Genomic DNA, 13,950 nt, shown 5'->3' with positions numbered 1-13,950 from the left:
GAGAGAGCACTGGGGGGAAAGTAGCAGAAGTGAAAAATGTTAATTGGCGTGATAAGCAAGGGTGAGGCAGCACAGGGAAGGGAAGGAAGCAGAGCGGCAGACAGACAGACAGGGCTGTGTGAGGAAAGCCTGTGTTTGCGTGACAAGGTGGAAAAAAGGAAGAGGGAGGGAAGGAGAGCAGGAGCCATCCTGATCCAAATAGTTGAAAATAATAATAAAATTCCACACAGATAAGCAAGATTTCCCCCCTCGGACCAGCAGCCTGATTCAGCACCTCCAGCTCCAGAGAGCCGGGGCTCAGAGCCGAGACCGGGAAGGGGGTCACAGGGGTTTGCAGTCCCCCCACTCCCCGCCTCCATCATGTACCCCTCTCTACCACCACCCATCAGCCCAGCCAGATACACAAAGTCACCTACACAACACAATACACACATACACACAACCCAAGAGTGTCTATTGTTAAGCAAAAAGGAGTCAATAACAGATAGGCAAGGAAGGCAGGCTAGTGAGAGAAGCTGTGCAGCAAAACGTTGCCATCTAGTGTCAGTGAAACAGAGAGGAGAGCCAGACTTGGCCACAGCTTCCCTCTCATAATCATTCTCAATACAGCTGTTTTTCTCTCTCTCTCTCTCTCTCTCTCTCTCTCTCTCTCCCCCTTTTTCAGCTGTGTCACAACTCCTCCATGTTTGCCACTCAGTCTCTCCCTGTTTGTTTGTCTCTCTCACTACCCGTTCTTTTTCACTTCGAGTGATGCCTTTGGATCGAGCGTGGGTGGAGAGCGACAGAAAGAAACACGGGAAATGAGCAATTTGAATGAAGCTACCACTTATTCGACAACTGTTGGTCCAACCCCATATCTTGTTTTGTTCTGTGGTCGTCGGGTCGGGACATTGCTTTGGGGCACCGAGCAATCTTACTGGTGCAACTGGTTTGCTGCTCTACTGTCAGTGACCAGGGCCCTGGAGAGAAACCTTGACACCTTATTCAATTCTTTATGAAAAGCTGGCCACCAGGCACACAAAAAAATAATGAAAAGCTACTAGTGGCTACATGAGCTGTGTGTGTGTGAGAAAGAGCTCTGCTTTTAATATGTACAAATGTCCCAACAAGAGTATAAAACCTAAAACCTGTTTTTTAGGGTTTAAGCGTTTTTGTTTATAAGTTCAGGAAGTAAACACAATCTCTAAAATGTTTACAAATACACAGCTGTGACTTCCAGATAAAAAGTGCTTCAAGCCACATTGAGCTTGGGTAATGTTTTAATGTTACGGAAATAAAAATTTGATTAAGCTAAAAGCATTTAAGATATGTGTGAATGGTTTTAGGCTGCTCTCAGATGTGGAGAACTAGATCGTGACTACTATCAAAAATAGTGACATCATTGATTTCTGTGTAAACAAAACCAGCTGCTCACTTCATGACAACTAAAGGTCGGCATCGTGACAACACCTTGGACCATCTGTGTGCCTCCTCTCCCTTCTGCTACAAAGTTTTCACTCATCATCCACTTTCACTACTCTCGCCCTTGTGCAGACTCTCCTCTGACTGTATGAAGTGAGCTTTTGTCTACAAATAAAACTCTGTTAAATTGAGCTTGTGTGGTATTTTTGCAACCACACCCCACAAAAGGATGGACGTATGACGATGCTTACAGACTCCCAGAGAGCCCAGATGACTGTTGATACACATGGATGGTGTGGTTTTACTAGATGTATACATACTGTCAAACAACAGTTAAATAGTGTGGAGTTTTATGCTAAATGGTTGCAAGCAACCCCACAGGTGCCTGGACGTGCCATGCGGTGCCCAACATGCAAATAACACAAACTGCTGCTCCTCCCTTCTGACCTCCTCTGAAAACATCTCAAATGTCTGAGATTCCTTTCTTTACACGGATACCATCACAGTCTTTCAAGAAAATTATGCACTTCACTTAACAGCTAACAAATCTGTCCTTTTTAATAAGAAAATAAAGTTAGTAATACGTTCGGAATATAATTTTTTAAATATTTCCAAAACTGGGTTTGGCCGGTAGATGATGCCAGACATCACAACGTTGAGCAGGCATCGTGATTGTAACCACGAACATTATGATTATAAACTGTAAATATGCTTTGCACCTTCCTCGGAATTCTCTTCTCCCCACACTCAGACACACACACCGACTTGCATCCCACCCCGCTCCACTTTCTCCATCAGCAGTGTGTTTTATAAAGTTGCCAGAAGACACAGAATTTGTCTTCAGTATTTTTCCATCATGGCAGAAGGTGAGCCGCTTGTGGCTTGTTAATGATGCAGCCTACACATGCACATAAGACAACACCCTCCCCCCAACACGATTTCATCGCCCAACCCGATGTTTCAATGCGTCCGATGAACATTTTGTAGACATCGGCCAACCCTAGTTCCCTTTTAATACGATGGAGGTTCAACCACAGAGCTGCTAATGAATTTTTTTTTAAAGTTATTTTGTTTAAATCTTGTAAGCTAAAATGCAGCATGTTGTCAGATGAACAATCCAACCAGCTGTAGACAATCTGCTGATTAGACATCGTTACTTTTATAGCATGCATTTGACATTTACAGCACAATGTGGCACTAAACTGGATCATTGAGAAATGCTGAGAATGGTCAGGCATCCCATTCATATATTCACAGCGTCACCCTCAGGGAGCTTTCAACATGCACTCTGAGCACTCAGCCCACTGAAGTGCTGCAGCTGGCACTAGCCAGCAAAGCTCGCTTGCAAACTAGCTGCCACTCCAAAGAGAGAAAATAACTCCTCCTCTGACCAAAACTCACCACAGCCTTTTCATTTACATGCCAGGCAGAGCGTTCTTTATCGTAAATGTTTGACTGACAATAATGTTGCCGAACAGTGACTGAAAACATTCAAAAATGACTATAATTTCAGAAATGGAGTGCTTTGTCTTTTATGAAAAACACCAGATTGGGTTTATGAAGGTTTCAAATGGAAGCAAGGTTTAACTGGAAATGGTGCACTTCAACTGTGAGATGGGCCAAGAGAATTTAATGAGGGTAATCCACAGGGTCCGACATGCATTATAAACATGATCAGCTGCAAAAATGCCTTCTTCTCTACAAGGCACATTCAAGTCAACTGAGTGAACTAGGATTTGCTACAAAAATGCGACATGTTTTGCTAATAAAGGAAGTAAGTCAAGTGAGAAAAGAAATCTAATTATACCTACTGTACATGAAGTAATGTCTACAACAGAGGTCAAGATGGCAATGCAGAAGTGGATTTTCCAACGTCAGCCCTTCACACCATAAAATAGATGGAACAGTATGAGTTTACTGCAAAAACAAGTGTTACCCTGAGCGCAGTGGCTAGAGTTAGCCCTTTTAGACTCAGCTAGTCCTAGCGGTGCATGAAAGCTTTCTCACTCTATACAAACCAGTTATATTCCCATTGATGTGCAGCCAGACCTAAAAGCAGTGTGATAGAAGATTTTTCATTTTGTTCTGCTGTTTTTGTCAGAACACACACACACACACACACACACACACACACACACACACACACACACACTCTTCCCCCTCCCTCTGATCACTTTGCCCCGTCTCTGCACCTCCCTGCTCTGGCATGATTCCATCATGCCCTCAGCCATCTCCCCTGTGTGAGCCCCTCACACACACACATACACATTTCAAACATGCAGATGCCATCTCTACCCCCGTTACTGGGGTCCCCCCTAAGCATGAAGAAAATGGCCGTCACGGAACCCCGCTAACGGGAGGCCTCCCCTCAACCACAAACCAAGAGTAAGGAATGAGAGAGAGAGAGAAAGAGAGAGAGCGAGCGCAAACGTATTACTGGTGCAATATTAGCTGATGGAGGGAGCAGGGGGAGAGAGGGAAGGATGAGGGTAAAATGGGGGGACTGCGGTGTGAGCATCGACCCACAGAACACTCTCCCACATGTGGAGTCAATTAGGAACAATCTTGTTTTCTACCCACCGCTGCAAAAGGAAGGAGGGTTTTCTGGGGCTCTGTGTGTGTGTGTGTGTGTGTGTGTGTGTGTGTGTGTGTGTGTGTGTGTGTGTGTGTGTGTGTGTGTGTGTGTCGTGAGAGAGACAGATAGGAAACGGAGTTGAGAGAGCATGTTTTTCCGAAAACTTGCCAGCGAAATAGGCCATATTCGTTTTTTATTTCAAGCCATTTTAAGCACAAAGAGCCTGCTTCTTAGTATTTCTGCCCACTGTTCACCGTCAGTGAGCATGACTTCAGAACCGCAATGTGATTGCGACTACAGAGCGAATGACACTCAAGGAAAAACATCAGTCCTCTAGGGCTCAGCATGCATGAATGATGCACACAAGTCACAGATATGTGTGTGTGTGTGTGCTGTTCTGAATCCTCACACCTATCATCGTTGTATGCATCTGGTGAGACAGAAGCATCACTACTGACTCCACAAGGAATTCCACACGCACACAAAATCACAGGCCACTTCCTTGGTGTCAGACAAGAGGAAGTCTCCCCTTTAAAAGATTCATAGCTGCTTCAATTATGTATCCTCTTTCAAATTGTCGTGTTTAGACAATTTTCATTATTCATCCGTTTCAAGATTGATGGCTCCCAGTCGGGTGGGCGGTGCGACGTAAACAAGTGTCTACACCGCTGTTGATTTATCTGGGCAAGATCAAAACAGCAGGCACAAAACAAAGGCCCCTTGCTTTTCACGTCTGCATCAAAGGCATATTAAAAACAGTGACTTTTTCGACATTTTCATGGGGGGAGCTTTGTTTGACTTCAAAGAGTAACATACTTCAAACATTGGCAAGATGTGCAGGGAATGGCCCTTCCTGACCAAAAGCTCACCTCAAACACAGGTGTGAAGGTGAACGGTCGTGATGCAATGAGGGAGTCTGGGCTGACACACCAACAGCGGGAGTGTCCCTTCAAACACACACACAATCACACTAAGTGCACACATTCCATCTGTGGCACAAAACGCAAGCACAGAAAGGAGAGTCACACCAGATGATAACCATGTCTCAACATTTCCTGTTGTAAGTCTGGCATGGAGTCAAAGACGGCCTTTCACCCTCAGGCCATGCAAGAGCCAGAGTGTGTGAACCACACAGGAGAGCGATGCAAGGCAGGGCTGTGTGATTTGTGTGCATCTACGTATCTGTGGGCATGAGAGGCATTCTCATGAGAACAGGGAATAACATTTGACATGGCAGGTAAAGGAACAGTGCTTGTTAAATTTTTATTTGCAGGTGTGCACACTGATTTTGTTCTGTCCGTTCATACCTGTATGTGTATGTGTCTGTGAGTGAGTTTGAGAGTTCACCCTCAAAGGTCGCCTGCCCCTCAGAGCTCTATGGAGGAACAGGGAGGAATAACCCGTCTCGCCTTTCTCACCCGGCATTTAACCCCTTAAAAAAAATCCCATGACACTAAAGCTGAAGGCTCAAGGCCCCCCAAAATGCCCTTCCCCCTTGGTGTTTAACAATGCAGCCTTCACAATTATTTTAAACCCCCCAAAGAGGGCCGGGTGTTAGAGAGAGAGAGAAAGTTGTTGTGAAGAGGTTTCCACTTCCCACTGTGTACTGGATAAGAGTAAATGAGCTAATGCTACTCAAACAACACACCAACCAGAAAAGACATGGAGTAGGTGGATGAGTGTATGTGTCTTCTCACCAGCTGAACGTAGGCTACTTTATAGTCAGGCTGCTTAACTTTCTGGTTTAGGTGATTCCTCTTCTTATTGGAGCCTGAGAACACAGAGAACAGCAGGTATTTCATTGGTTGGAAAACAGGAATGACTAAACATGAACAAATTCTGGTTGTGACACAGTCAACAGTGGGAAAGGGTGATGATGATGACATTTATGAATATGGTGACAGTAGGGCTGGGCAATATGACGATATACCATGAAGATGATGAAAATTTGTCAACTGGTAGAGAACTTGGTATACTGTCTCTACTGAAGTAGCCTGCCCTTTAAAAACTGGAGTTAAATTGGGTCTTGGTGGGCAATTTTGTGTGAGTGAGCAGGAAAACTTTAGTGTTTTTACATCAATTTAATGAAGTACCTCGATTTGTAAGGTATTTAATAAACTGAATGAGACGACATTTGAATTGAATTTATTTTTCATGTATAAACAGTTGTAACAATATCACTATTAGAGCTGCAACAATTAGTCAATTCATAAATTAGTCAATAGTCAGAAAATGAAATGGTAATTATTTTATAATCAATAATTCATGTCATGTAAACATTTGACAGTTCCAGAATTTCACTAGTAGTTTTACTTGTCTTACCATTATATAACACATTGTTAACTGAATATTTGAGTTTTATCGTAATGCATTTTTCATAGTTTTCTGATGTTTTTAAGATCACATAAATCATTGATTATTCGAGAAAATAATTGTCAGATTAATCACTTACGAAAAGAATTGTTAGTTTCAGCGCTGATCGCTGCTTCGATCACATATGCTATGATAGAAGTCCACCCCTAGGTGACAGTCAGCAAAATTACTAAAACACTCTCCTGACATATATTTACCTGCACAGCAGTTATCTGAACAAAAGATATTTTAATATGCTTTTTTGATCATTTCCCTGTAGAACAAAGAATACTTTGTGTGTAGCGCAGTAAAGCAGAGCCTGATCTTGTTGACTATGGAAGGCAGGTTAACCTCTTCCCCAGCTGGAGATGATCATGACATCATCCTCTCTCCTGTCAGACCTCTTCAAGTCTGGAAGACAGCGGAGTGTGTGAGTGTGTGTGTGTGTGTGGAGGAAGGCTAGCAGTCTGGCTTCTAATAAATCAAAAGGTAATTTTACTAAACTTAAAGACATTTCGCACAGGTATCTCAATCTTTACGTTACAACAAAAATTTTACAATTAATGACGGACAGTGTTAGGCAGTAACACGTTACTCAGTATATAATTGTTAGATTACTCAGTAACGCATTACTGTAATAATATTACTAATCTCAGTAACCAGTAGTGTTATTACAGTAATATTATTACAGTTACTAATCCAACTAACTGCTTGAATATTCTCTGGAGCGGACATGGACAGCTGTGGACCCAATGGACGCGGACTTCTTCTGTTTATACAATTTTCTGGAGTTAGCTTGGCGGACTCTTTCCACACATGCGCAGTAGATCGGTTTGTGCCCTGGTAGCATAGTCGTCGTGAGGACAGGTCCGGCCAGTAATAAGTAAAGTAATATCATTACTTTTTAAAGGAGTAATAAGTAGCCTAAGTAGTTACTTATTACAATCTTAATAACTTGCTCAACACTAATGATGGATAATGACCAGAGCATCAAACGGTTCATCTCTGCCTTACAACTAGAATCTCCATAAGACCCTGATGGTCAAGTCAACAGGCCCTCTGAGTAACTGCCATTGCCATGGGAACGGTTTATGACATGAAAAACAAGGGAAACATTCCCCTGTAATGACTCATTTGTGTGTATGTGTGTGTGTGTGTGCACATGTACATGTAGCTAGTAATCACTGGCCAGGCAGCCCACTGCTTAGGGAAAGCCCTGAGCAGGGTTGTAAAACAACCCCCCTCCACGCCCCCCTGGCTAACTGGAGGCCCCTGTGTGGGTGGGAGACAGAGGTAACAAAAATGTGTGCCTCTGTGCGTGTGTGTGTTTGGGATTGCTGAGGAAATCCACAGGGAAACGCTACAACCTTTGAAAGAGAAAGGTAAGAAACTGGCCTCTCCCCGCATAAACAAAACACCCGCACACACAAACACACTTGCACGTCCTGAAAAGGTACAAAGTGTGTTTCTCTTAATTCACATAGCCCTTTCCTAACACATACAGACACACAGACTGAGCTTTCATACAACACTCGCACACGCAAGCACAATTTCTCCCACTTTGAGATTGCGGTTTGGCAGCCAGCTATCACGTTACAAATCCCAGGCCGAAGGGGTAACCATAGCAACTCCTTCCAAAATACCCCTGCCGCCCATGAAGTGAAGAAAGGGTCGTTTGCGCCCCTCGCTCTCCTCTGCCGGTTCCCGTCTTTACGTTACCAATGGAGTGGAACTCCTGACGCAGACAGGGATACCTTCTCTGACGCACCTTGGGATCACCGGGGGCCCTGAGCCACCCTTTCTTCTCTGTCCCACTCTGTACCCCCACTTCTCACTGCTTTCCTTCCACCCACCCTCCCGAGGGGCTTTCCTTTCCCCTAGCTTTTAATGACACAACCCTAATAAACAGCGTTAATGGGTCCTCCACACTGTAGGCTAGGCTAGGCGCCTCTCTCCTCCTCCCTCCCCCCCCCATGTCTCCTTCCCAGTCTCTCCTCCAGAGGTAGAGGGGGCTCCTCGTGGCCCTTCAGGCGCAGCACAGAAGGGGCTCATGCCTCCTCTTCTCAGCCCGTCCCACAGCGTCTCTCCAACCTCAAGCCACCCATATGTCCTTTCCCTCTGTTCTTCCATGAACTTGCAAATTCCTAGACTTATAGGAAGCCCCCAAATAAGTCCATGCAAACTTAAGCCGTTTCCTCCCCCAATAAAAAGAAAAAAAGGATTATTAAGTCAATGATATAACTCTTTTGGCTCTATGATCATCCTTAACTAGGGGCAGGAGGGGATGGGCCACTTGAAGTTGCAATTTTTTAAGTGAATAGTATGTGTTTGTGTGGAGGGAGCTTGGGGTGTCCTGGGACAGCTGGAGGCTGGAATGCTGCAGCAGCAGATTGTCAGATAAGCAGCTGTGTGCGTTAGGGGGAAAGGAGAGCCAGGCACGCTAACCACTACCGCAACTAGTCGCTGGAAAACACTCCCGCTGCTGCATGTCAATGGAAAGACCGTCTACATCGCAAGCTGAAAAGGCCTATCGTCGCTAACCACTGCTTACAGTCTCCAAAACTGAATCAATTTGACTTTATGCTTCCTAAAACAAAAAATTTCTTACTGTGAATTCCATACACCATAAACAAATTTAATTAAAAAAACTGTCAACTGGTAAAAAGGCTATAAGGATGGATACAACCTTAAGGATTATAGTGGAAATAACCTTCATATGATGTCCAAGTTATTTTCATCAGGACAGAAATATTAAGAAAACCTCAAACTTTGTATTACAAATGAACTTTATAAATGACATTAACTGGTTCAAATGTGTCCAAATGACAACAATAATGGTTATACAACTGTATTAAGCAATATTTTTGTAAAACAATTGCTGGCAACATACTGAGTATGTGGATGGACAGCGATAGGGGGATTATGCTACAAGACTAGTTTGAGGAGTTTTACTTGATGCTTTTTTTTTCGGCTGTGAAATGTTTCAGTCACACAATCCATTGATTCAAGATGACCAGAGTTTACACCTAACTATATATAGTTATCTTTCATGTCTACAGGTAGGGAATGTTCAAAAGACACATTTTATATCGAAGTGTGTGTGTGTGTGCGTTTGTGCGCATAATTTGCTCAATTTCCTCCAGCTTTAGTTTTAATTTGTTTGTGACTTAGTATTGCATACCACGAATCAAGTGTTTTCTGTTTTCACTACTGCCTAAACACCCACTCTCACCCACTGTTCCATGTCTTTACACAGACCTACAGTCATGGTGTGTACTGTTTTTCCACCACTAGCTTCGTTCTCATAAGATCAATGACTCACGTAATGAAGCCTGCATTGTAGTTTTTTGTTTTCTCAAACACTCCTCTGTGGTGATACTTAATGTCACAAATAAAATGCATCCCGGAAACAAAGATACGAATCCATGTCATGGCAAAGACCTCTACAGGGGTAATGTTTATGCCAGTTATTCTACCCACCGACATGGTGGAGTTATCACTTCAAGCCTGGGATAACCAAAATTACAATAGCTACAAACAAGTGTGAGGAACTGCACCGAATCAAAATCTCTTTAAACCTTATGTGCGAGTCTCAACATATAGGACTCCTAGATTATATGAATATAATCTTTAGTGCTGGGCAAAGATTAAAATTTTTAATCGCAATTAATCGCATGATTTTCTTGCGATTAATCGTATTGTTATGTGCAAAATTGAATAATGATTTCTGAAGTATGGTATTGCGGACTTTTAATAGTTTTTTCTGAACATGTATCAGCAGAAACATTTTTCTTTTATCGGGGAGTAGCATAAACATTCTATGTTCAGTAGCAAGTGTCCCTGTTACACTGAGGTGAAGTGATCGAGCACAAGGTGAAACGACAAGTGGGGTCGTTCCCGTGAAACTGTCGAGGATGTGCTCACGCACACGCCACCGAAGTTGAATTGTACTTTAACTTTTTGTACGCAACTTGGAGTACAAATCAATGGAAGAGAGACTGATCCTCTCTGTTTGTGAGTTTCCAGAATCTATTACTGTTTACTAAATAGGACACCAACAGGAGGGAATTCGCATGGCAGAGCATCCCCGCAAAACTAGGTGTAGGCCTATCAGGTAAAGTTATGTAATATTAGCCTATAATCTTAACTTAGGTTAAATAGGCTACAGCTGTGTAGTGCACAGAAGCCGTTGCCATGGTTACTCTCTATAGACTGCCTGCCGTTTACTCGCGGAGCACTGGTCTCCCTTTCCGTTTACCTGAGAGGACCCGCGTGGCCAAGCGACTATGTTGCAATTGTAAGAACGTTCGTAAGATCGACATCTTCCCCAATACTAATCAGCATGCAGCGTGTAGCTATCCACTTCGCTGTGGCATTTGTTTGCTTGTCTTGCTTTTGTTTATCTACTTGCTGCATCCAGCGCTGATGCCTCTACTGCTTGTTTGGGTGGGTGATTTGCACAAATCACAAATCACTCTATCAAATAAATCTATCTAAAAATGTTACGTGAGTAAGAGGTTAGAAGTCTTCAACTCTGAAAATGACCCTTGGACAGTTGAACCCGATTCAAATAGACCCTAGGATATTTAGGCGCGACCCAAAATGCAGTTGACCTGAACATACCCAGAGGAAACAAACAACCAGGCAGCAGCATGATGCACCAATACAATAACTATAGCTGTCAAAAAAATAGCAATATGTACATTTTCCTGAGCATTACTTCAGTTCTCCCACCACAAAAACATTTTGTTGATGACGTAGCATATGATTAGATATGATTGAGTACTCTTGGATCCATTCTGACATTAAGACATGTTGGCATCCTAGACTCGTGGCAATACAATGGGATCCTACCAGTTTTCAGTTACTAGGATGTGAATGGAATGAATATATGTAGCTTTGACAATACTGTTGTTATACATTCATGTCAATAAAGCTGATTTGAATTGAATGGACCTGGGAAGACCTCTAACGTGAGCTAGTGCTCACATTTCTGTAAATAACTGTTGTTGGGGGTGGTGAAAAAATAATTCTTGTCCAGTAGTACCTTCACTAGGAGTATATCTACAAGAAATATAAAAATTTTATGAGGTGTGTGAAACGAAAATGTAATAGCACTCTGTATGTGCTTGTGCAAAGCAGTGAAGACACTCACCAAATTGTATCCTGGTGCGGACTGCTCCTACAGGTACATTATAGATCTTCTCCAGGTAGTTCTTTACGTCACACTTGGTCATTCTGTCCAGACATGTCCAGAAGAAACAAAGAAGAGAAAAACACACAAATAGGGAGGGAGAAAGAGAGAGAGAGGAAAACAGGGGTTATGCAAGACATCCAGCAACAGTGTTCGCATGAGGTAAGGAGTGGATTGAATGTGTGTGAACGGAAGGGAGTGAGGGAAGATGTCTGAGGTTGCTGTCAAGTACTTGCAGGGTTACTATCAGATAACAGCGCGTTCACTTAATTGACACAGATATAGATACTATAATGCATATTTCCACACTGCATTCCCATAAACTCTGCTTTTATATTACATACTGTAACAGGACAGGACACTCTCCTGAACACCCTTATGCAGCTTCCATGGACCATAAAGTGGAGAGAAGAGAAATGTGAGTGTCAGTCTTCATCCAATTAGCTGTCTGCATGTATTGATCGCGCCCGGTGAAACCCTACACAGGAAGTAGGCCTGGCACCAACTGATCTGGTGGGCCAGCCCAGCTAAAGCTAGCCCACTGGGCAGCATTTGGAACGGATTGCTCCACATGATCGACCACAGGAAGAAAGGCTTTTAACTGCTAATCAATCCAGCCAATTGGATTAGCCTGGTAGAGAGCACTTCCCAAATGCTTCTGACAAAGTGCTTAATAGCGACGCTGTGGTTTGACATGAGTGCCTCGGATATGGCGTCTTCTATTACCTTATATGTTTCTTCGATAGAACAGGATAATGTAATAGTCTCTGTAGACTCTGTTTCAGATTAAACAGCCCAATACCTTGAGTTTAACAATATTAGGTGAGGCAAACATTTGCATGAGAAAATACCATCTGTGAACACAAAGACTCTTTGTACCCAAGAATGATGTAATATATGTTTCCATGCTGTACAAACAATTGCCTTTTCCTCTATAATACTCTAAATTTTGGCAACGCTGACACTGATGTAGACCTAGAACACTTCCATTTATCCTGCTACGTTCTGTTTGTCGAGAGAGGTAAGCTTACATTTACGATACCTGAGTAACTATTTCCACATTTGATTTCTCCATTATAGAAAGCAGGATGGTTTGATGTGGTGACTCTGTTTCTACCAGAGTACACAACTTTAGGTCTTTGGGAAACAAATGAACTAAGCACTCACTGAGCTTTCCCTCTCGGAGCCAGTACTGGTCAAGACCAGTGGGGGTGTTAGGGTTAGGAGGAGTTCCTGCATCACTGAGTGAAGAAAGGCGTAAACAAACTTGTTAAGTCCTCCTTATTACGCCTATTTGTCTCAATTTACCGAGTCGAGAGGACTGAGATGTGTTTCTGAAGATGTGGCATGTACATGTGCTTTTCTGCTCCATTTTCACCCCCCCCCTCCCCCCATAACCCCCGTCTCACAGTGTGTGTGTCAGAGGGCAGTGAAGCAGAGCGGAGTGATCAGGGGTACTTGAGATCAAGAGAAGAAAGGGAGAGTGATTGCACTAAGAGACGGGTTTTCCTAGAAAGCAGAGGCAGGGAACTGGAAGAGAGGAAAGTGGCTTGGGGACTGCAAGGTCTCCTCTGGATCATTAGCAGTGAACACTGATCCTGATTAATGTGGAGAACATTCCTCTATCTAAATCCTTCTGCTTTTAACACTCCAATTATCCATCCACCACAAACATAGAGACAGAAGCATGCACAAGCACGTCTGCTACTCTGCACAAGATGCCCATGCACATACAAATACAGTGAGGAAAATAAGTATTTAAACACCCTGCTATTTTGCAAGTTCTCCCACAAGAAAAAATCCAGAAATCACAATGTATAATTTTGTAACTATTTGTATGATACAGCTGCAAATGAGTATTTGAACACCTGAGAAAATCAATGTTAATATTTGGTACAGTAGCCTTTGTTTGCAATTACAGAGGTCAAACGTTTCCTGTAGTTTTTCACCAGGTTTGCACACACTGACAGGAGGGATTTTGGCCCACTCCTCCACACAGATCTTCTCTAGATCAGTCAGGTTTCTGGGCTGTCGCTGAGAAACACGGAGTTTGAGCTCCCTCCAAAGATTCTCTATTGGGTTTAGGTCTGGAGACTGGCTAGGCCACGCCAGAACCTTGATATGCTTCTTACAGAGCCACTCCTTGGTTATCCTGGCTGTGTGTTTCGGGTCATTGTCATGTTGGAAGACCCAGCCTTGACCCATCTTCAATGCTCTAACTGAGGGAAGGAGGTTGTTCCCCAAAATCTCGCAATACATGGCCCCGGTCATCCTCTCCTTAATACAGTGCAGTCGCCCTGTGCCATGTGCAGAAAAACACCCCCAAAGCATGATGCTACCACCCCCATGCTTCACAGTAGGGATGGTGTTCTTGGGATGGTACTCATCATTCTTCTTCCTCCAAACACGGTTAGTGGAATTATGACCA

At 43.3% G+C, this 13,950-nt stretch overlaps 1 protein-coding gene across 4 annotated transcripts in view; it reads right to left on the bottom strand.

The window, feature by feature from the left end:
• Nucleotides 1–13,950, bottom strand: part of mrpl23 (mitochondrial ribosomal protein L23) — a 45,998-nt gene that overhangs the window by 18,086 nt on the left and 13,962 nt on the right. For 3 of the 4 annotated variants that reach the window (XM_046037592.1, XM_046037591.1, XM_046037593.1), the window contains exons 3-4: nucleotides 11,484–11,566; nucleotides 5,674–5,747 (exon numbers count right to left, since the gene is read on the bottom strand). In XM_046037592.1, the coding sequence (XP_045893548.1) occupies nucleotides 5,674–5,747; nucleotides 11,484–11,566 (157 nt within the window). Of the gene's footprint in view, nucleotides 1–4,761; nucleotides 4,924–5,673; nucleotides 5,748–11,483; nucleotides 11,567–13,950 lie in introns of those variants that run through there. The other variant, XM_046037595.1, reaches the window with a different exon arrangement.

This window comes from Micropterus dolomieu, linkage group LG22, assembly GCF_021292245.1.
Source record: "Micropterus dolomieu isolate WLL.071019.BEF.003 ecotype Adirondacks linkage group LG22, ASM2129224v1, whole genome shotgun sequence".
Taxonomy (NCBI): Eukaryota; Metazoa; Chordata; class Actinopteri; order Centrarchiformes; family Centrarchidae; genus Micropterus; species Micropterus dolomieu.
The sequence above is the reverse complement of the archived record's forward strand: the minus strand, read 5'-3'. Positions and strand labels throughout refer to the sequence as shown.